The sequence below is a fragment of the Pleurodeles waltl genome, chromosome 8 (assembly GCF_031143425.1).
Source record: "Pleurodeles waltl isolate 20211129_DDA chromosome 8, aPleWal1.hap1.20221129, whole genome shotgun sequence".
NCBI lineage: Eukaryota > Metazoa > Chordata > Amphibia > Caudata > Salamandridae > Pleurodeles > Pleurodeles waltl.
In genome coordinates, this window is record NC_090447.1 from 73,925,877 (window position 1) to 73,950,558 (window position 24,682).

At 47.8% G+C, this 24,682-nt stretch overlaps 1 protein-coding gene across 1 annotated transcript in view; it reads left to right on the forward strand.

The window, feature by feature from the left end:
- Positions 1-24,682, forward strand: part of LRRC51 (leucine rich repeat containing 51) — a 65,744-nt gene that overhangs the window by 26,471 nt on the left and 14,591 nt on the right. Inside the window, exons 3-4 of the mRNA XM_069203756.1 lie at positions 5,744-5,949; positions 11,757-11,905. Of these exons, the coding sequence (XP_069059857.1) occupies positions 5,744-5,949; positions 11,757-11,905 (355 nt within the window). The remainder of the gene's footprint in view (positions 1-5,743; positions 5,950-11,756; positions 11,906-24,682) is intronic.

Here is a 24,682-nt window from a genome sequence, read left to right on the forward strand (position 1 = left end):
CCTGGCTTCCTAGATACTGCCTACACCTCACTAATGGGGGATATCTGGACCTGGTATAAGGTGTGTAGGAAGTTGGCTCTGTATGTACTATTTCAAAGTAAGAAATAGCATGCACAGAGTCCAAGGGTTCCCCTTAGAGGTAAGATAGTGGCAAAAAGAGATAATTCTAATGCTCTATTTTGTGGTAGTTCGGTCGAGCAGTAGGCTTATCAGAGGGTAGTGTTGAGCATTTGTTGTACACACACAGGCAATAAATGAGGAACACACACTCAAAGACAATTCCAGGCCAATAGGTTTTTATATAGAAAAATATATTTTCTTAGTTTATTTTAAGAACCACAGGTTCAAGATTTACAATAAATACTTTAAATGAAAGGTACTTCACTTTGAATCAGCAAAATAGCATGTACAGTTTTGGCAAAAATGGCAATAAGCTATTTAAAAACTAGACACAGTGCAAATTTCAACAGTTCCTGGGGGAGGTAAGTATTCGTTAGTTTTGCAGGTAAGTAAACCACCTACAGGGTTCACAGTTGGGTCCAAGGTAGCCCACCGTTGGGGGTTAAGGGCAAACCCAAAGTTACCACACCAACAGCTCAGGGCCGGTCAGTTGCAGAGGTCAAAGAGGTGCCCAAAACACATAGGCTTCAATGGAGAAGGGGGTGCCCCGGTTCCAGTCTGCCAGCAGGTAGGTACCCGCGTCTTCGGAGGGCAGACCAGGGGGGTTTTGTAGGGCACCAGGGGGGACACAAGTCAGCACAAAAGGTACAGCCTCAGCGGCACGGGGGCGGCCGGGTGCAGCGTGCAAACAGGCGTCGGGTTTGCAATGGAGTTCAATGGGAGACCTGGGGGTCTCTTCAGCAAAGCAGGCAAGCAAGGGGGTGGCTCCTCGGGGTAGTCACCACCTGGGCAAGGGTGAGGGCCACCTGGGGGTCGCTTCTGCATTGGAGGTCGGATCCTTCAGGTCCTGGGGACTGCAGGTGCACTGTCTTTACCAGGCGTCGGGTTCTTAGAAGCAGGCAGTCGCAGTCAGGGGGAGCCTCTGGATTCCCTCTGCAGGCGCTGTTGGGATGGGGGTCAGGGGGGTCAACTCTGGCTACTGACAGGTCCGCAGTCACCGGGGAGTCCTCCCTGTAGTGTTGGTTCTCCGCAGGTCAAGCCGGAGGCGTCGGGTGCAGAGTGGAAAGTCACACGCTTTCGGCAGGAACCGTGCAGTCCTTTAAAGTTTGTTTCTTTGTTGCAAAGTTGTTTCTTCTTTGGAGCAGAGCCGCTGTCCTCGGGAGTTCTTGGTCCTTTTAGATGCAGGATAGTCATCTGAGGCTTCAGAGGTCGCTGGACCCTGGGGAACGCGTAGCTGTTGCAGTTTTTCTTGAAGTGGGGAGACAGGCCGGTAGGGCTGGAGCCAAAGCAGTTGGTGTCTCCGTCTTCTCTGCAGGGCTTCAGGTCAGCAGTCCTTCTTCGTCTTAGGTTGCAGGAATCTAGCTTGCATGGTTCTGGGGGCCCCTAAATACTCAATTTAGGGGTGTGTTTAGGTCTGGGGGGTTAGTAGCCAATGGCTACTAGCCCTAAGGGTGGCTACACCCTCATTGTGCTTCCTCCCTGAGGGGAGGGGTGCATATCCCTAATCCTATTGGGGGAATCCTCCATCTGCAAAATGGAGGATTTCTAAAAGTCTGAGTCACCTCAGCTCAGGACACCTTAGGGGTTGTACTGACTGGCCAGGGACTCCTCCTTGTTTTTCTCATTATCTCCTCCGGCCGTGCCGCCAAAAGTGGGGCCGTGGCCAGAGGGGGCGGGCATCTCCACTAGCTGGAATGCCCTGGGGCGCTGTATCAAAGGGGGTGAGCCTTTGAGGCTCACCGCCAGGTGTTACAGATCCTGCAGGGGAGGTGAGAAGCACCTCCACCCAGTACAGGCTTTGTTACTGGCCACAGAGTGACAAAGGCCCTCTCCCCTTGTGGCCAGCAACATGTTTGGTGTGTGGCAGGCTGCTAAAACTAGTCAGCCCACACTGGAAGTCGGGTATGTTTTCAGGGGGCTTCTCTAAGATGCCCTTTCGGGTGTATTTCACAATAAAATGTACACTGGCATCAGGGTGCATTTATTGTGCTGAGAAGTTTGATACCAAACTTCTTAGTCTTCAGCGTAGCCATTACGGTGCTGTGGAGTTCGTGTATGACAGACTCCCAGACCATATTCTCTTATGGCTACCCTGCACTTACAATGTCTAAGGTTTTTCTTCGACACTGTAGGGGCATAGTGCTCATGCACCTATGCCCTCACCTATGGTATAGTGCACCCTGCCTTAGGGCTGTAAGGCCTGCTAGAGGGGTGACTTATCTATGCCATAGGCAGTGTGAGGTTGGCATGGCACCCTCAAGGGAGTGCCATGTCGACTTAGTCATTTTCTCCCCACCAGCACACACAAGCTGGCAAGCAGTGTGTCTGTGCTGAGTGAGGGGTCCCCAGGGTGGCATAAGACATGCTGCAGCCCTTAAAGACCTTCCCTGGCATCAGGGCCCTTGGTACCAGGGGTACCAGTTACAAGGGACTTACCTGGATGCCAGGGTGTGCCAATTGTGGAAACAAAGGCACAGTTTTAGGGAAAGAACACTGGTGGTGGGGCCTGGTTAGCAGGCCTCAGCACACTTTCAAATCAAAACATAGCATCAGCAAAGGCAAAAAGTCAGGGGGTAACCATACCAAGGAGGCATTTCCTTACAAGGCGATAACTCCATAGGTGTCCATCACACACCAGGCCAGCTTCCTACAAGCACATTATTTAAGAAATGTGTAAATTCAGTCTTGGAAGCCCATGGATTTTAATTAATGAAGGATACCCAAGGGCTTCTTCCACCAGTGATCATTAAAAAAATAAAGTAGGACTGGAGTCATGATTGAGAGGTTATCTAGGCTCGTCTTCTAGAAAGGCATTGCTTACACTGGGATTGGGATTGTGTAATATCCCTTTTTTGAAAGGGGATTTTAAGGGAAATCAAAGTCAGGAATGGTTCTGTATCTTTAGTGGCCCAGCCGTGGCAGTGCTACTGCATCTCACACAGCATTGCCTATTCTTAATTCCCTGGAGAAGCACATTATCGGAAAAAATATTTGGAAGCTATGAAAATCCAAGCAGACAAGGAATTGTTGACTTCCACCATCTTCTAAATCTGTGTGGATTAATCGCTGTAAATGTTTGGAGCAATGTACTATTATGGTGCATGGGATGCCTTAAATATTGATGATATTTTATGATGAATGAAGAACAAAGGTATGGCCATTTACTTATATTTGATTGATGTAAAGACAATTTATCAATTTTCTGGTAAACTCTACAAATGTTTTTTTCAAACAAATGTCATTTGAGCATGTGAGCCATGTGCCTGGGTCCATGTGCAGCTATCCATTCTCTCAGGCGCTTCTTGTTCTTAGGCACATGCTGTCTTGCGAGGGGACCGGCCACCCTCAGTGGTGCAGCCAGTGTCATGGATCCTAGTGCATAATAGGAAATTGCCCCCTGGCTGCTGTTTGAGTTGGAAAATAGATCAGTAATCAGGGTTCCTGGGGCCACTTAGGCCTCAGGGACCCGGTGCCACAGCACCTGCTGCACCAGTGGAGGCTATGCCACTGGCCACCCTGTGCGTAACGGGTGGAAGGAGCGCAGGTCTTACAAGGTGGGTTTTATGAAACTTCTTATATTCATGGAAAGAGGAACTTGCAGTTTCATGTTTTTATTGAATCAGGTGCTTCTTAAAATATGTGCCATTTACAGAAATTCCTTCCACGTTTGATATTGTTGTCGAGGGGTATGAATGGGAGTAGGGGGGGCAGTTCTCCTCCAGATAGAAAAACAAGCAACTCGTGTTGTAGTGCACAAAAAAACGATAGACTGGAATTCGGCCCCAAGGAATTCTCTGTGATTGAGATAAATTAAAGCATTCCACCCATCACTTTTTTGTTTATTTTATAGACTTCTTTTCTTTTGATATGACTTGGAGGCAACCCCGTCATATGTTTTGGTGCAGAGGAAGGTGATTTTAACCAGTCATGATTGCTTCATGTACTGCCAATGCAACAGGCAAGAGTGACGTATGTGAAACGTCTGTGCTCAACGTTTTGAGATTTGAATGTCCCATGACTGGGTGCTTCAAGTGGAGGGATGACCCTCCTCAACATTTTCCCAATCATGGAAATGAAAAAGTCTGGCTTGGTCTCCAGCTGAGGGCTGCTTCTAGAATGCATGTTAAATAGGCCGATAAACAAAGTTTGAGGTAAATCCTCAAGGAAATCGGCACATTTAAATGAGAACCTGATAGTTATTGCTCCTGAACTACTCTATTCAGATTTCCTTCACCTGTCCTTGGTTACAGACTCAAATCTTCCCAGGAGGCTGGAGTTTTGTGTCTATTGTTATTTCCCAGTAATGAACAATTGTATCTTTTTTTAAGCATAGGAATCTCCTTAAACACACTCTTGCTCCAGTTTTTTGTCACTATCTGTGATGATAAAATACTTCTTCCTGCTTCAAAAAGAAATCCATGGTGGTGCTGGGGAAACATAGGTCAAACGCCACCTGATGACCATTAATTGGGATCTCATGTACGAAAGGGTTTTGTGACCATTTGCAAAATTGTAGGCTTTGCAACTGCAAAACCCAAAGTCACATTGCTTCGAAGGTACTCTACGAGTTGCAGGTATCTGCAAAACTTACTCTGTAAATGTTGCAACTTCTTAGGAAAAGGGAGTACGAAATAAGCATTCCCCCTACATAGCGCATTGGAATGGAGCGCATCAATGATGGGGGACCTAAATGGTGGTCACAAACCATTCATTGGATATTGACAGCCGGAAGATGCTGGTATTTACTAGCAAAGTAGAAGCTGTCCGTGAGCACCAGTTCCACTAAGGGAATGGGGAATGTGAACATTGAGGTTGAGCGTGCAGTGTTCCTATGGATATCTGCGTGATATCCCACTGCCCACAGCATCCTGCCAATTTTACTCTTATGAGGCAGGGCTGCAATAAAAAAATAGCCACTCTGTGAGTGAGTGCAGAGATGCACTCCCATCCCTCGCAGCCCCTCATCCCTGCATTTAAAGCAAACATAATCCTGCCTCACTAATTTTAATGAAGCTCAATTCTGTGAATCCTGCCTAATAGTTATTTTTGAGCTGTGATGATGCATCTATCACAGTACAAAAAAGTCTAGGGTTGAAATTTAGTTACTGTGCAAAAACAATGACTGTTTTGTGACCTGGGAGAAGTACATCGCGTGCTAAGTCCCTTGGATATTACACTCCAGGTGTTGCAAGAGTTTTGTGGTCATTTCCCTGCACTAAGAGATACTTTAAACCAAATGTGGCCTTTCTTGGAAGGTTAACCTGGCGCTTGGCAGGTCCAGCTCAGATGACTTGGTACTTAGAAAGTCCATCACAGTAGTATTTTGTTAAATAGGCTTGAGCTCTACAATTGGAAGTACTTACAAACATACAAACATAAATACCTAGAAATAGAACACTGTTAAATTGGCCTAATTTAACAAACTGTATGGACTGTTACCTTTGTGTAGTAATATAATTATTCTTAAAATACACTGTCATGTCTTAAGAGAACACTTCTGTTGTGATGCATATAGATTGCCTGTATCTCATAACAAAATGAATTGCAAAAATGTGGATTGTAAATGAGTAAATAATATAAATTAGAATGATTGTTTACCTGCCTCTTCCTTCGCCCACTGTAGATGTGCTGCTAGAAGAACCCCGGGTTGGCGCCAAGCCGCTGAAACACTCAGTTGATGGGAAGGTGATCACCCAATCAATCAGATTGAACAATAACACCCTGACGGACCTGACTGGTTTCAAGGATATGACTGAACAGGTCTTGGCCGACCCCAGCCAACTCCGCTGGATCGACCTCTCTTTCAACGACTTACTCACCATTGATACTGTAAGTTGGAATCACCAGGGGAGATGATATCGGCTCACGAGAGCTTAGGACATGTTTGGTAACTATAAGAGATTCAGTGTATTTAGAGCAGGAGATCATGATTTCAAGCTTCTTGACTCCAAGTCTTTCAATCAAATTTTCCTCCGTATGGAATAAGCAAAAACATTCAATGTAAACAATGTTGTAAGTTTGAAAAAAGAGCCGAGCCATAGAAAGATGAGGTAAGCTCTGTAGACTAAAGCATCTCCTGCAAGGATCTCTGTAATAAGAGAGTAACACATTTTAATCAGAGTAGACCAAAGATGTGCAATAAAGGTCCATGAGGGCCAGTTGTGGGGCAGATTTTCGTGATAACAACACATAAGTTGCATTCCAGGCGGTGGCCCACAATAAAGCCCTCATTTTGAGTTTGGAGGGTGGCAGAGGCCGCCTGCCAAACTCTTTAGGACGAAAAACTGCCACTCCGGTTTTCTGCCCGCTGGCCCTATTATGAGTTTCCCGCTGGGCCACTGGGCGGAAACAACGTTTCAGCCCGCTGGCCTAGCAGGAAACAGGTCACAACATTGACACCGGCTCGTAATCAAGCTGGCGGCAATGTTGCGGTGCATCGGGTGCGACAGCAACTGTTGTGCTTTTCACTGACCGTAATTTGGGCAGTGAAAAGCACGACAGGACTGTCCATGGGGGCCCCTACACTGCCCATGCTAAGTTCACAAGGGAATTCGTTTGAGCCTAACAGGAAATTTAAACTGTACATAGTTCAAGGATTTAATGTATTCATACAACTAGATTTTTTTGTTCTGAATTAATGTGATGTTTTACTGGCATCTCTTTTGTTATAGTTACTAGATACTTTTCTCTTGCGTGACAGTCGGATAAGCACAACATATTGCTTAATATGTAGTGGAGCCACTACTCTTTAACATTAAGAATTGTTTTTACCACTTGCCTCAGGCGGAGAAAAGTGTGGATCCGCATTCTGTGAGATGCTCCTGAGCCAGGCGCACTTATGTTTGAGCTGTACCTAGACAAAGTTGGTGTACTCCGAGTTGGAGAAATGAAGGTTTATCCAAATGTGGTCTTGTGGATTGATCCATGTTCAGAAACTCTGTTCCCTCTTGTTTCTACTGCCATGTAATTGATAGAAACTGCAAACAATGGCACGAGTGGTTGGTATAGGACCGAAACGTGTCACAGCAATCTTTCCTACACCAGACACTCCTGGCAGCAGACATCCTCTAGCAGCTATTCCTCACCAAGAATTATTCTGTAATCACTGATGTAGGTGTGGTTCCCTATTGAGTGACATTCTATGGTGAATGCAGTGCCAAGTGGCAGAAGTGATTGGCTCAGTGACCTGTATCCATGCCACTCTAGTTTCTTTTATTGTGCAGTGCTTCACACTCCCAACTTGGATGCTTCCTTACAGCACAGACCAATAGCCTCCCTGATTCTGCTCTATGTGCAGGAGTTCTGTTCTGTGTCACCTTCATCTGTCCTTTTTAATTTTATTTTTAGGTTTGCTCTGTAAGAGGACTTATCTATCTCAAAAGACTGTTTTTTGTACAAATAAATCATGCACAATGCATATACACATGCCGGTCAGAGGGCTTTATTCATTGGTTTGTTAAATTGTCATTCACAATTTGCTTCTGCCCACCACAGTATACAGCACGGTGCAATGGGTCTGACCACTTTATCAATTGCCCCCCTTCACTTTGAATGATTGCACAAAATCTTTGCACATTGCTCACATCTACCTAAAAAAATGTTCCTTGTTCTTCAGTTGTAAAGCTTGAAAAAACAGTACTTATTTATTGTATTGATTTTTATGTTAACCTTAAAATTATGGCTATTAGATTTGCCTGTGCTCCTCTTTAAAGTCTATAACCTCATAACATCGTAGCTGCCTGCAATTTGAGTGCTCGGTTAGGTGGTCATTTGTAATTTTAATATTCAAAATAATGATAATAATTATGTGCACAACTGAGACTTGATTTTTTTTTTTTTTTTTTTAACATCACTAGTAAAACAGATGCAGCTGTGAATGTCCTTTAAATTTATTTATTTTTTATTGCAAGAACAAGGTGGTCACATTTACATGACGGCATATTTTATTTGTTTCCTTTTTCATTTTTGGATCATATGCTTGCAATAAAAAAATGAAGAAACAAAGCATTGCACCAGCTTGCAAAGTCTAGACAGATTGGCTTTGCCAATGGTTGTTTTCTCTTGTGTCCTTCTTGCTGTGAGCAGCTTGCTGTATACCCATAGTGCCAAATTTCAAACCATGCACCCAGTTTGCAGCCTGAAGGTCACAGCAGCCGACCCCCGGAGATATTGCTATATTTTTCTAGGTGCTCTCCTCGAGGTTAGTTCCTGATATGTCTTTGTGATGATGGCAGTAAGGTCTCAGAGGAGCTGTCTCCAAGAGATGTCTGTGCATGGACTCTTCATCTCTGCTACAAGAAGCTTTGATGGTAGGATGTGCATGTGGGCAGCGCTGCAGGTTTCTAGTCCTCGCGTTTTACAAATCATTTTATCAAGTGACTAAGGGCCTAAATACTAAGCCAGAGTTGCAAATAGAGGAGGGCCCGCAGGCAAATTAATACGGCGAGCTGAGATGGAGCCCAGCCATTCTTCTGACTTTGCTCAAGAAGTTCATGCACAAGCAGGGCCATGAAAACATTTGGCATGTATATTGTGCAACAAACACAATGTAAAAATATGACACCATTCTATATCAAGGTTCAAAAAAGTGTATTTCATTAACATGCAGATGCGATTCAGGTTAGTACATCAGATTATGCCACTGCATAGACGAGACATTTATTATAAGTGATGGTTTTTAGGAACATTCATGGCTCACCCCGCCTCCCTCCACCTCTCAAAGACCATGCCATTAGTGAGCAAAGATGCGAGTGGTCATGTAAACCCTAAACGTGGGCTATATTCTTATTCTAGATGGAGAGCCATTATTCACAATTAAATGAAATGTAAGAGGCGCTTGTACCGCGCACTTCCTGAACTCAAGAATGTAAACGTTCTCTAGTGCTAAAAAAGAAAAAGGAGCCCACCTATGCTCCTTCTCAGCATGCACTAGGTTACGGGAGGAGGAGACCAATTTTTTCCATATGGTGTGGTCCTGCCCAGTGATCGCTCGATACTGGGGAAGGTGTTGCGCATTCTGTGACAGATCCTGGAGATCTCCCCCCATGTAGTGCAAATGGTCCTACCTGAAGTGGTAGATGGACCAAAGGGGAAAGCACCCTTATTGCTAAACGTGAGATCACCCGAGCCTGGAGGGTGGCAGACCTACGCTCGAGACTGATTTGGCTTAAAGAAATAGAGCTGTGCGCCAAGCTTGAAGAACCGATGTATGCAGCCAGAGGATGCTCCCATAGACATAAGAAAATGTTGGGACGATGGTGGATGCACTACAGACTAGAGTGACTGGTGTACTATTGGGTCTGCACTAATGCCTATGCTGACCACATGTATTGTTTGGTTTTCTTTACTATATTGCTTATACGAAAATTAAAATAAATGCTTACAAAAAAAGAGAATATGGAAGCTCTGTGAAATAAAATATGTACCTAGGATCCCACAATTTGGACAAGCATAGAAGCCAGTACTGAAATGAAACCACCAGTCTCTGCGTCTCTCTCGTTTACATTAAAGGTGAATGTTTTTTGTCTTTCATTTTTGGATCAGAAGGAGGAAAAATGGACACAGAGAGACATAGGGCTGACACAGGGTCCCCAGACTGAACTGCCAAGCCAATAATGCATTTATTTGGGGGGTGTCACACCCCAAACACCCCCCTGAACCTACACCCTATTGCAAACACAAAATCAAGGGTTCCCTGTGCTGGCACTACAGTAATTTAAGAGAAAAGGAGACCCAGAATCCTTGTTCGAGGCCACCTACTTGGGGGTTAAACATCTCAAACCCAACGGTATACGTCACTTTCCCTCATGGTCCCACATCTATTCCTCCTGCTGAGAAAACAAAGTCACAGGCTCTGGACGTTCCTTGCAAATTGCACCCTCGCTATTCACCTGCCAAAAAATGAAAGGATGTGCAGGACTTGCTAACGCCCTAGCCTCTATCAAGGCAACAAAGTATTGCAGGTACCAAACAAGGGCAAGCTCGGACACCGGGAATAACCACACAGGAAGATTGCCAGGACCAGTGGTGTAACACAAAACGGTGCCCACCCCCCCTGCAGAATGTTAAGAGTGGTACCTGAGTCTCCCACATCTCACAGATATTCATTGGCCTTGGGCTGATGTTGCTCCTCTTAAGGCTTTGGGGCCCATGAAGGGTTTCCACCCCCTCTGCGATGCTGTTTTAAGTCCCTGGACAGACCCTTCCATGCACATGGCCACTGTGTCAAGAGTTATCTGAGGGAAAAAGTGCCAGTGTCAGATGTTCGGACAGCGCAGTAACTGAGAGAAGAGAAAAAGGGAAGGGCTTGGCAGTCTGGCACCCCGAGACACTCTTGACTACCCCCTCTTACCTCCCTCCCCCCTCAGAGGCACTCCTGCTTCAACCTCAGCCAGAGGCAGCCCCATCCGTCCACTGTCCCAGGCTGCCTAAAGCGCTCCTCTTGCCCATTTCTCTGACAAGCGCTTGCTTGCATTCTCACCCCTCACCAAGAGCTCTTGCCCGCACCACCCTCCTGATGCACACAAGGTCTTCCCATCCATCCTAAATACAGTAGTGATTGGTGAGCCCAGCCAAGACAGAGTCAGAGATAGTGTGTGTCATGGTGTCTGAGTGCTGTGCCCATTGGCCAACCTGATCAAATGCTGGGCCTCACAAGTTGGTGGTGTATCCTGGCATCTTGCAGGCCTCCATGAGATGATTTCCATTGTCAACTCTTGGTAAAGCACCAGCTCTCATATAATGCTGGAAACTCTTGGCAACTTGTGGATGCCTGTGGTATAATGTCCACGGCACTGGCCCTGGTACACGGATACTAGTTCCTACTGTCCACGGTATGATGGTGTCTAGCTCTAGCATGATGTTGGTGCTTCCAGAAAGGAGGAAATTCTTGTCATTTTTTGGGCATTTGTGGAATAATGTTCACCTTGGCATACGGATGGTAATTCCTGGCATATTGTGGGCCTACATTATACAGTGATGGTTCTGGAATCAAGGTTGTAGTTTGGCCCATGTTGTGGACTTCCACCACCCGCTGTTGGTAATTCTTGATTTATTATGGGCATCCATGTTACTCACATCATCTTTAATGCTGGCTGACCTACCTTGAGCACGCATATCAGGACGGTGCCTAAAGTGGCGTAATGCTGGCCCCGGGTTAATGGTGGTAATTCCTAGCAGGTTGTCAGCGGCTGTGTTATGGTGGTACCAAGGCATCAATGTCAATAATGTTGAATAAAATGAAGTGCAGACAGGAAAAGAGAAGGGAAGAACCAATTCAAGTGAACATGTATATCCTGGACACTAGCATATGTGCTTGGCCAACCCTTTCTCAAAAACACAGGGAAGATATCTCTATACAAATGCCAGGCTTTGCGGGGGAAGTTGGGCAAGGGAAAACCTATTGCATTTGAAAATGTCAGTTTCTCTTCGGCTTTGTCAAAAATATTTGATTACATTTTTCTATAAAGTGCATGGCTGAATTCATTTTTTTATTACTTTAGGCTTTTTTAAATTATGCATTTTTCCTCAAGTTAATTAGTTTTTTTGTTCATTAACTTGGAGAAATTGCAGTATTCCATGTATGGCATCTCACACTTTAGAAGTCTCTTGACACAATTTTCTTTTTTCTTGCTCAGATCCTTACCCTCTATCCCAACCTCTATGTCCTCAACCTCCATGGGAATAGCATCAAAGAACTTTCTGAGGTTAATAAGCTGGCAGCTCTTCCCAATCTGAGAAGCCTGACCCTGCACGGGAACCCAATTGAGTCTGAGAAAGGCTACAGGTATGACTTAAGAATAATGTATTAATTAAAAAGATTGCCTAATAAGTGTTGAATTAAATAACCTCTGATTGTTGATAGAGACTGTTAACACATGACCATTTTAGTGCTTGGCTGCAGCTATCTGCTGGCAACGCTAATGAGTTCAATACTTCCTGAGCCATGGCAGATCAGATGTTTACATTGTGCTTAGGTTGCAGGTGAAAGGGCTAGAGTCACGCTCTGCTGTACAATTTTATATACATTTAATAATGGTGCCACCTTGTGCCTACTTCGTGTAACATGGGCACCCCAGATGCTTTGGCTTAGCCCAATGCTTGTTTAGTAGTTCTCGCTCAACATGACTGCTGGATATCTCAGCTCTCTTTAACACAGATAACCATTCAACCCTCATCCACTCCATGGAGTCTAGGATGGGATTCACTAGCAATGCCCTTCACTGATTGTCCTCCTACATTTCCAGTCAACAGTTTATTCACACCTCAAGGTCGCTTAAAGTTTGCCATCACCTGCACAGTCCTCCTGAGTTTCTTACTCTCTCCTGTCATCTTCAGTGTCTACACGGAGCCCTACTAACAGATAACAACATCAAGAGTCACCAATATACTAGTGATACACAACTCTATTTATTTGAAAGTCTCATCCACTTCAGACGTCCAGTGTCTCAAACACTGCCTGCATCTCATCCAGACCTACATGACCATCTCCTAACCGAAGCTCCACCCAGCCAATCAGATTTCCTGTTATTTACCAAGAGCAACACACATGTAATAGCATAAACCTGACTCAATGAGATGAGCGTTGGAGACATTGAACCCTGATCCAAGTCACTTGGATTCACCCTGGACACCAACCTAACCCTCAAGGGACATGTTGCCAAAAAACAAAGATGGCCTTGTACCAGCTCAATCTTCTAAAGAAAGTGAAACTGCTTCTTGTAGAAAGTAACTTCAGGACTGCTGTTCAAGCCCTCGTACTCTTCCATCTTGATGGTGGTTGCACCATGCTCCATGGCCTCCCAGATTCCAGACTGGCACAACTTGGGAGCATCAGGCATGCTACAGCACTTCTCATCTAGGGCCAGGAGAAATATGATCACATCACTCCGTGATGGGTCTCAGCTGGCCCTCCTTGCTGGCCTGCTTCACCTCCAAAGCCGGCCACATCATTTACAAAGCCATCACAACCCACATCCTCGCTTATCTTGAAACCAGCTCAACATCCCTGGTTGTTCTCTGAGTAACACCCCAGAATCCATAAGAACCACTCCAACTCAGCTTCAACTTAGGAAAGAGATGAAGACACCCACACCTCTTTGAAGAACACTACATCACAATGCTGTAGCCATCCAATAAACCCCAATCTTTCCTATGTTTTGACTGTACGCCTCCTTTGACTCTGGACAGCACTCTGCTTCCTTTTATGACTAGGTTTGCACTATACAAATACTACATGTATGATGTGCATCCTAAGTAGATGAATCCATCTCGGAGCCAGGAAGGGACCTGTTCAAGTGAAAGGGTTGGATAGAAGACAACACAAAAATATTAAGTCTCACAAGGATCGGATTTTGTACTGTTAGCCGTGCACTGAACCAGGGTAGTAGAGTCCCAAGTACAACAACTAAACAATTTCAAGGAATAAAACATCTCAACCAAATTGCAAGTTTGTTGGACACTGGTACTCCAATTGAGCTTGAAAGTCTATGGTTGCTTCTTGTTGTGTAGATAATAAAATCTTTGATCTTTGTTATTTAGGAACAAAGTGCCTTTTCCTATAAAACAGCACTGTCAAGGTGTTTGTTGGTTTTGCTTTTATACTTGAACTTTTCCGATGTTGTGTGATGTGACTTAATGCTGTTGTGTGGTGTTGTTTTATGTGATGCTAAGTTATGCTATGTGTATTTTGTAAAGCGCACAATCACTCCGAATGGTATCTAGTACTGAACAGGTTTGTGTTCCTAGCCCTACCTATGGTAGGTTGGTTGATTGAATAGCCAGGTTTTCAGCTTCTTGTGGAATTTAAGAGAGGAGGAGGCCCTGAGGCTGTTTCATGGTTTAGGAGTGGTGTAAGAGCATCCCAATTACTAACTTTATCCTAATTACTCTTACTTTACCATATATCTTCTAATACCTCTGACTTCATCCAAGGGTAAACTAACTCTACCATTGTCAACCAAAGAAGGGACACTGAAGTTGTGTAAAATGGACCTTAGCAGACAAAATGTCATTATCCAGCATGGAACACCAGAGGCTGGATGCACTCCAACAGCTGTCAAACCAATGGGTTTTCACTGCTGTAAATGAAAACTACATTAAGAAATTGTATAGTTGAGAATTCCAGATTCATTCACATGTAACCACCGAAAACAACAAATAGAATATAAATATCTCCCTTTAGTGTCACATATTAGTAAATGTAAAGACTCTGCCTTGCTTTGTGTGGAAATTATGTTGTGTTAGCTGCAAAAGAGGCACAAATTGAACAGTGGACTCATTGCAGAGGAAGATAATTAAAGTTCTGCCTTAAGTCAACTGCATGTTTAGGCAACTCTCCCTAATATTGTGGATGGAAACAGAAACCGAAAACCCGACCTCCAAACTCCCGATGAGGAGACCCCCATGGTGCTGGTGGGCTCCACACAAGCCCCATTATGAGCTTTCCACTGGGCTGACTGGCGGAAACCAAGGTTTCCACCGGTCAGCTAAGTGGAACTTGTGCGGCGGCACTGAGCTCGACCCCCCATGGACCGAGTCCAGTGCTGTCGTACATGGGGGCGACCAACACTCTTGGAACGCACACTGTCCGCTGAGCAGAAAGTGTGCTTTCTGAGTGTGTGGGGGGAAGGGCACCTGCTCTGCCTATGACCATGTCATGGGCCCCACTGTGGCCCCCAGCACTTGTTATTCGCCAGCCTTTTCATGGCTGACGGAGGACATGTTGGTAATCAGCACGGCGAAGCTGACTTTAGTGTCGCTGTGACTGATTACAACCATGACTGCCATCATCTCATTGGGATCAGAGATCCTGGCAGAGACGGCGGTCTGACCGCTAGGGTTCTAATGTGGCAGTCAGACCGCCACAACTCCACCAAAAGGGTGGGGGTCTTAGGATCGCCAGACTCATCATAGGGCCCTAGAACAGAGGAGGATGTTGCAGCTTTCCTCACTTCCCGCTGGATCGCCTTGCCAATGACAGAATAGCCTGAAAAATTGCCTTGGCTGTAGAAGACATTAATACCCTGGCACTGTTTTTATCAATAGCTGTATGACACCTTCATCCTTTGACCATTCCATAATGCACATTTTCTGTCTCTACTCCTTACACAAATGTTTGTTACTTTTTGGTTTCCGAATCAGCTTGTGTGTGGGCAGATGTGTGCATTTTCCCTCTTCTTCTTTATTCCTCTCTTTTTTTTCTAGTTGATCACTCTAGAGCCTTTTCCTCCTTTTTCTTTCCTTCTCTCCTTCCCCTTCACTTTACAGCTTTCGATCATTCTCCCCTGTACCTTGGAATTCATATGTATCCAGCCGCCTTGTACATTTTGCTCTCTCCTACTCCCTCCTCTATCTCTCTGTCCATCTCTATCTAGCTGCTTTACGCCTCTCACTCCCCCCCCCTCTGCTGTGTCTCCCTGTCCATCTGTATCTAGCCACTTTACACCCCTCACTCTCCCGCTCTGCTCTGTCTCGCTCTCCATCTGTATCTAGCTGCTTTACACCCCTCACTCTCCTGCTCTGCTGTGTCTGTCCATCTGTATCTAGCTGCTTTACACCCCTCACTCTCCGCCCTCTGCTGTGTCTCTGTCCATCTGTATCTAGCTGCTTTACACCCCTCACTCTCCGCCCTCTGCTGTGTCTCTGTCCATCTGTATCTAGCTGCTTTACACCCCTCACTCTCCCCCTCTGCTGGGTCTCGCTGTCCATCTGTATCTAGCTGCTTTACACCCCTCACTCTCCCCCTCTGCTGTGTCTCTGTCCACCTGTATCTAGCTGCTTTACACCCCTCACTCTCCCCCTCTGCTGTGTCTCGCTGTCCATCTGTATCTAGCCGCTTTACACCTCTCACTCTCCCCCTCTGCTGTGTCTCTGTCCATCTGTATCTAGCTGCTTTACACCACTCACTCTCCCCCTCTGCTGTGTCTCTGTCCATCTGTATCTAGCTGCTTTACACCTCTCACCCTCCCCCCCTCTGCGGTGTCTCTGTCCATCTGTATCTAGCTGCTTTACACCTCTCAATCCCCCCCCCCCTGCTGTGTCTCGCTGTCTATCTGTATCTAGCTGCTTTACACCCCTCACTCTCCCCCCACTGCTGTGTCCCTGTCCATCTGTATGTAGCTGCTTTACACCTCTCACTCCCCCCTGCTGTGTCTCTGTCCATCTGTATCTAGCTGCTTTACACCCCTCACTCTCCCGCTCTGCTGTGTCTGTCCATCTGTATCTAGCTGCTTTACACCCCTCACTCTCCCGCTCTGCTGTGTCTGTCAATCTGTATCTAGCTGCTTTACACCTTTCACTCTCCCACTCTGCTGTCTCGCTGTCCACCTGTATCTAGCTGCTTTACACCCCTCACTCTCCCCCTCTGCTGTGTCTCGCTCTCAATCTGTATCTAGCTGCTTTACACCCCTCACTCTCCCCCTCTGCTGTGTCTCTGTCCATCTGTATCTAGCCGCTTTACACCCCTCACTCTCCCGCTCTGCTGTGTCTCTGTCCATCTGTATCTAGCTGCTTTACACCTTTCACTCTCCCACTCTGCTGTGTCTGGCTGTCCATCTGTATCTAGCTGCTTTACACCCCTCACTCTCCACCCACTGCTGTGTCTCGCTGTCCATCTGTATCTAGCTACTTTACACCTCTCTCTCCCCCCTCTCTGCTGTGTCTCGCTGTCCATCTGTATCTAGCTGCTTTACACCCCTCACTCTCCCCCTCTGCTGTGTCTCTGTCCATCTGTATCTAGCCGCTTTACACCCCTCACTCTCCCGCTCTGCTGTGTCTCTGTCCATCTGTATCTAGCTGCTTTACACCTTTCACTCTCCCACTCTGCTGTGTCTGGCTGTCCATCTGTATCTAGCTGCTTTACACCCCTCACTCTCCACCCACTGCTGTGTCTCGCTGTCCATCTGTATCTAGCTACTTTACACCTCTCTCTCCCCCCTCTCTGCTGTGTCTCGCTGTCCATCTGTATCTAGCTGCTTTACACCCCTCACTCTCCCCCTCTGCTGTGTCTCTGTCTATCTGTATCTAGCTGCTTTACACCCCTCACTCTCCCCATCTGCTGTGTCTCGCTGTCCTTCTGTATCTAGCTGCTTACACCTTCCACTCTCCCCCCTCTGCTGTCTCTCCCTGTCCATCTGTATCTAGCCGCTTTACACCTTCCACTCTCCCCCTGTGCTGTGTCTCGCTGCTCATCTGTATCTAGCCGCTTTACACCTTTCACTCTCCCCCCCTCTGCTGTGTCTCTGTCCATCTGTATCTAGCTGCTTTATACCCCTCACTCTCCCCATCTGCTGTGTCTCTGTCCATCTGTATCTAGCTGCTTTACACCCCTCACTCCCCCCTCTGCTGTGTCTAGCTGTACATCTGTATCTAGCTGCTTTACACCCCTCACTATCCCCCTCTGCTGTGTCTCGCTGTCCATCTGTATCTAGCTGCTTTACACCCCTCACTCTCCCCCTCTGCTGTGTCTCGCTCTCCATCTGTATCCAGCTGCTTTACACCCCTCACTCTCCGCCCTCTGCTGTGTCTCTGTCCATCTGTATCTAGCCGCTTTACACCTCTCACTCTCTCCCCTCTGCTGTGTCTCGCTGTCCATCTGTATCTAGCTGCTTTACACCTCTTACTCTCCCCCTCTGCTGTGTCTCGCTGTCCATCTGTATCTAGCTGCTTTACACCTTTCACTCTCCCCTCCTCTGCTGTGTCTCACTGTCCACCTGTATCTAGCTGCTTTACACCTTTCACTCTCCCTCCCCTCTGCTGTGTCTCGCTGTCCATCTGTATCTAGCTGCTTTACACCTCTCACTCCCCCCCGCTGCTGTGTCTCGCTGTCCATCTGTATCTAGCCGCTTTACACCTCTCACTCCCCCCCTCTGCTGTGTCTCACTGTCCATCTGTATCTAGCCGCTTTACACCTCTCACTCTCCCACTCTGCTGTGTCTCTGTCCATCTGTATCTAGCTTCTTTACACTCCTCACTCTCCCCCCACTGCTGTGTCTCGCTGTCCATCTGTATCTAGCCGCTTTACACCTCTCACTCCCCCCCTCTGCTGTGTCTCACTGTCCATCTGTATCTAGCCGCTTTACACCTCTCACTCTCCCACTCTGCTGTGTCTCTGTCCATCTGTATCTAGCTTCTTTACACCCCTCACTCTCCCCCTCTGCTGTGTCTCGCTGTCCATCTGTATCTAGCCGCTTTACACCTCTCACTCTCCCACTCTGCTGTGTCTCTGTCCATCTGTATCTAGCCGCTTTACACCTCTCACTCTCCCACTCTGCTGTGTCTCTGTCCATCTGTATCTAGCCGCTTTACACCTCTCACTCTCCCCCCTCTGTTGTGTCTCGCTCTCCATCTGTATCTAGCTGCTTTACACCCCTCACTCTCCCCTCTGCTGTGTCTCGCTCTCCATCTGTATCTAGCTGCTTTACACCCCTCACTCTCCCCCCGCTGTGTCTCTGTCCATCTGTATCTAGCTGCTTTACACCCCTCACTCTCCCCCTCTGCTGTGTCTCACTCTCCATCTGTATCTAGCTGCTTTACACCCCTCATTCTCCCGCTCTGCTGTGTCTGTCCATCTGTATCTAGCTGCTTTACACCCCTCGCTCTACCCCCTCTGCTGTGTCTCGCTCTCCATCTGTATCTAGCTGCTTTACACCCCTCACTCTCCCCCTCTGCTGTGTCTCGCTCTCCATCTGTATCTAGCTGCTGTACACCCCTCACTCTCCCCCCGCTGTGTCTCTGTCCATCTGTATCTAGCTGCTTTACACCCCTCACTCTCCCCCTCTGCTGTGTCTCGCTCTCCATCTGTATCTAGCTGCTTTACACCCCTCACTCTCCCGCTCTGCTGTGTCTGTCCATCTGTATCTAGCTGCTTTACACCCCTCACTCTCCGCCCTCTGCTGTGTCTCTGTCCATCTGTATCTAGCTGCTTTACACCCCTCACTCTCCCCCTCTGCTGGGTCTCGCTGTCCATCTGTATCTAGCTGCTTTACACCCATCACTCTCCCCCCTCTGCTGTGTCTCGCTGTCCATCTGTATCTAGCCGCTTTACACCTCTTACTCTCCCCCTCTGCTGTGTCTCTCTCTCCATCTGTATCTAGCTGCTTTACACCCCTCACTTTCCCGCTCTGCTGTGTCTCTGTCCCTCTGTATCTAGCTGCTTTACTACCCTCACTCTCCCCCTCTGCTGTCTCTGTCCCTCTGTATCTAGCTGTTTTACACCTCTCACTCTCCCCCCTCTGCTGTGTCTCTGTCCATCTGTATCTAGCTGCTTTACACCCCTCACTCTCCCCCCTCTGTTGTGGCTCGTTCTCCATCTGTATCTAGCTGCTTTACACCCCTCACTCTCCCCCCCCCACTGCTGTCTCGCTGTCCATCTGTATCTAGCTGCTTTACACCCCTCACTCTCCCCCTCTGCTGTGTCTCGCTGTCCATCTGTATCTAGCTGCTTCACACCTCTCACTCTCCCCCTCTGCTGTGTCTCTGTCCATCTGTATCTGGCTGCTTTACACCCCTCACTCTTACCCCTCTGCTGTGTCTCTGTCCATCTGTATCTAGCTGCTTTACACCCCTCACTCTCCCCCCTCTGCTGTGTCTCGCTCTCCATCTGTATCTAGCTGCTTTACACCCCTCGCTCTCTCCCCTCTGCTGTGTCTCGCTCTCCATCTGTATCTAGCTGCTTTACACCTCTCACTCTCCCACTCTGCTGTGTCTCTGTCCCTCTGTATCTAGCTGCTTTACACCTCTCACTCTCCCACTCTGCTGTGTCTCTGTCCCTCTGTATCTAGCTGCTTTACACCTCTCACTCTCCCCCTCTGCTGCGTCTCGCTGTCCATCTGTATCTAGCTGCTTTACACCTCTCACTCTCCCACTCTGCTGTGTCTGTCCCTCTGTATCTAGCTGCTTTACACCTCTCACTCTCCCCCTCTGCTATGTCTCTGTCCATCTGTATCTAGCTGCTTTACACCCCTCACTCTCCCCCTCTGCTGTGTCTCGCTCTCCATCTGTATCTAGCTGCTGTACACCCCTCACTTTCCCCCGCTGTGTCTCTGTCCATCTGTATCTAGCTGCTTTACACCCCTCACTCTCCCCCTCTGCTGTGTCTCGCTCTCCATCTGTATCTAGCTGCTTTACACCCCTCACTCTCCCGCTCTGCTGTGTCTGTCCATCTGTATCTAGCTGCTTTACACCCCTCACTCTCCGCCCTCTGCTGTGTCTCTGTCCATCTGTATCTAGCTGCTTTACACCCCTCACTCTCCCCCCTCTGCTGTGTCTCGCTGTCCTTCTGTATCTAGCTGCTTACACCTTTCACCCTCCCCCATCTGCTGTGTCTCGCTGTCCATCTGTATCTAGCTGCTTTACACCCCTCACTTTCCCGCTCTGCTGTGTCTCTGTCCCTCTGTATCTAGCTGCTTTACTACCCTCACTCTCCCCCTCTGCTGTCTCTGTCCCTCTGTATCTAGCTGTTTTACACCTCTCACTCTCCCCCCTCTGCTGTGTCTCTGTCCATCTGTATCTAGCTGCTTTACACCCCTCACTCTCCCCCCTCTGTTGTGGCTCGTTCCCCATCTGTATCTAGCTGCTTTACACCCCTCACTCTCCCCCCCCCACTGCTGTCTCGCTGTCCATCTGTATCTAGCTGCTTTACACCCCTCACTCTCCCCCTCTGCTGTGTCTCGCTGTCCATCTGTATCTAGCTGCTTCACACCTCTCACTCTCCCCCTCTGCTGTGTCTCTGTCCATCTGTATCTAGCTGCTTTACACCCCTCACTCTTACCCCTCTGCTGTGTCTCTGTCCATCTGTATCTAGCTGCTTTACACCCCTCACTCTCCCCCCTCTGCTGTGTCTCGCTCTCCATCTGTATCTAGCTGCTTTACACCCCTCACTCTCCCACTCTGCTGTGTCTCTGTCCCTCTGTATCTAGCTGCTTTACACCCCTCTCTCCCCCCCTCTGCTGTGTCTCTGTCCATCTGTATCTAGCTGCTTTACACCTCTCACTCTCCCACTCTGCTGTGTCTGTCCCTCTGTATCTAGCTGCTTTACACCTCTCACTCTCCCCCTCTGCTGTGTCTCCCTGTCCATCTGTATCTAGCTGCTTTACACCCCTCACTCTCCCCCTCTGCTGTGTCTCGCTGTCCATCTGTATCTAGCCGCGTTACACCCCTCACTATCCCCCTCTGCTGTGTCTCGCTGTCCATCTGTATCTAGCTGCTTTACACCTCACTCCCCCCACTGCTGTGTCTCTGTCCATCTGTATCTAGCTGCTTTACACCCCTCACTCTCCCCCTCTGCTGTGTCTCGCTGTCCATCTGTATCTAGCTGCTTTACACCCCTCACTCTCCCCCTCTGCTGTGTCTCGCTGTCCATCTGTATCTAGCTGCTTTACACCCCTCACTCTCCCCTCTGCTGTGTCTCACTGTCCATCTGTATCTAGCTGCTTTACACCCCTCACTCCCCCCACTGCTGTGTCTCTGTCCATCTGTATCTAGCTGCTTTACACCCCTCACTCCCCCCTGCTGTGCCTCACTGTCTATCTGTATCTAGCTGCTTTACACCCCTCACTCCCCCCACTGCTGTGTCTCTGTCCATCTGTATCTAGCTGCTTTACACCTCTCACTCCCCCCACTGCTGTGTCACTGTCCATCTGTATCTAGCTGCTTTACACCCCTCACTCTCCCCCCTCTGCTGTGTCTCCCTGTCCATCTGTATCTAGCTGCTTTACACCTCTCACTCTCCCCTCTGCTGTGTCTCACTGTCCATCTGTATCTAGCTGCTTTACACCTCTCACTCCCCCCACTGCTGTGTCTCTGTCCATCTGTATCTAGCTGCTTTACACCCCTCACTCTCCCCCTCTGCTGTGTCTCGCTGTCCATCTGTATCTAGCCGCTTTACACCTCTCACTCCCCCCTCTGCTGTGTCTCACTGTCCATCTGTATCTAGCCGCTTTACACCCCTCACTCTCCCACTCTGCTGTGTCTCTGTCCATCTGTATCTAGCTGCTTTACACCCCTCACTCCCCCCACTGCTGTGTCTCTGTCCATCTGTATCTAGCTGCTTTACACCCCTCACTCCCCCCCTGCTGTGCCTCACTGTCCATCTGTATCTAGCCGCTTTACACCCCTCACTCTCCCCCTCTGCTGTGTCTCGCTGTCCATCTGTATCTAGCCGCTTTACAACTTACTTGTTCTCTGCTCTCCATCTTTACACAGCTGGCGTACACTCCTGCCTCCCCACTCAACCCTCCACCTTGCTACCCATCTGTACCTCACCCTGTGGCGCTATAGCCTGCTTCCACTCCCCCCCCCCTCACCCCAGTAGCTGACTCTCCATCTGTTTGATTCACACATGCTGGTCTCCACCGCAGCTCTCTCCCCTTCTAACAAGTCTCCACACATCTTTACATCCTCCTTGTATATCTTCTTTTCCTCCTCCTCTCCACCTCTGTATCTTGCTACGCTTTGCCCTCCTTGTACTCTCCACTCGCCGCTCTGCACTCCCTCACCTCTAAGCATTCTCTCCTCTTTCCAAGGGTCTCTAGCTCCTCTGGTTTCAGCGCCTTGTTCCCTGTTTCACCCGCTCCTCCTTCAGTTTTTCCTCCCAGGTTTCCTTTCTCCCTTGTACAGCTTTCCCTCCTCTCTCACTCGCTGTACTGCCCCCCCTTTAATTTCTTCTCCCCTTTATCTCTCTTCTCACTTGCGTCTCTGCACTCTCCCATCTCCTCTCTTGTAACTGTAGTTTATATAGTGCTTACTACCTCGACGAGGCTTGCAGCGCTGCATGCCGGCAGCACAAGGTTGGTGGTTAGTGCAGTGTTCTTTGTTGCTGTTGCTTTGGGGGCGGGTCGTGTGCGCTCAATGAGACCATTCCCTGCACTGACTCCAGATTGTAGAAGACTGAATAATAGGAGTTGGTGTTATCACGGGGGGTGGGGGGGGCAGTGATGGGGTTCCTTGTATCACTCCACCTCCTGCACTCTCTCCCCCCTGCAGACACTTCTCTGTATCCTTCTACTGTTCTGTGATTCTCAGTTCACAAGACCCCCCTCCACCCTTCTTTCACACCAGCCTTCTCTCTCCATCACACCCTGTCTCAGGCCGTCCTCACCCTCTGGCAATCCACGCTGCGTCTCTCCTCTCTCCATGGACGTCACGTCACCGAGGTGCCAGAGGAAGTGACATCACGCGCCCTTTCACCACCACTTACACACTCACACACAGACCCTCTCACTCACACTCTCTCACACACAGACTCTCTCTCTCACTCACACACACTCACATAATCACACACGCAGACTCTCACACACACACATCTCTCACACACACTCACATAATCACCCACTCAGACTCACATAATCACCCACACAGACTCTCATAATCACCCACACAGACTCTCTCTCATACACACTCTTTCTCTCTCTCGCACACACACAGACTCACATAAACACACACTCTCACAAACACACACTCTCTCACACACACACACATTCTCTCACACACTCTCTCCCTCACACACACAATCTCTTACAAATACACACACACTCTCTCACACACACACAGACTCACATAAACACACACAGACCCCCACTCACACACTCTCACACACACACACACTCACACACACACTCTCTCTCTCTCATAAACACACTCTCATACACACACACTCTCACACAGACTCTGACACACACACAGAGATTCTCTCACATCAACACACACACTCACTCACACACACTCTCACATAAACACACACAGACTCTCTCTCTCTCATATATACACACACACACATACAGACTCTCTCACTCACACAGACTCTCACATACACACACACAGATACTCTCTCTCACAGACTATCTCTCTCACACACACTCTCCCTCTCACTACACACAGACTCTCACATAAACACACACACACACACACAGACTCTCTCCCACATAAACACACACACTCTCTCATACACACACACACTTTGTCACACACACACACACACACACACACACACACACACACACACACACACACACACACACACACACACACACACACACACTGTAGGAGGCTGGACTGGCTTGTAGTGAGTACCAAGGGGTACTTGCACCTTGCACCAGGCCCAGTTATCCCTTATTAGTGTATAGGGTGTCTAGCAGCTTAGGCTGATAGATAATGGTAGCTTAGCAGAGCAGCTTAGGCTGAACTAGGAGACGTGTGAAGCTACTACAGTACCACTTAGTGTCATATGCACAATATCATAAGAAAACACAATACACAGTTATACTAAAAATAAAGGTACTTTATTTTTATGACAATATGCCAAAGTATCTTAGAGTGTACCCTCAGTGAGAGGATAGGAAATATACACAAGATATATATACACAATAGCAAAAATATGCAGTATAGTCTTAGAAAACAGTGCAAACAATGTATAGTTACAATAGGATGCAATGGGGAAACATAGGGATAGGGGCAACACAAACCATATACTCCAAAAGTGGAATGCGAACCACGAATGGACCCCAAACCTATGTGACCTTGTAGAGGGTCGCTGGGACTATTAGAAAATAGTGAGAGTTAGAAA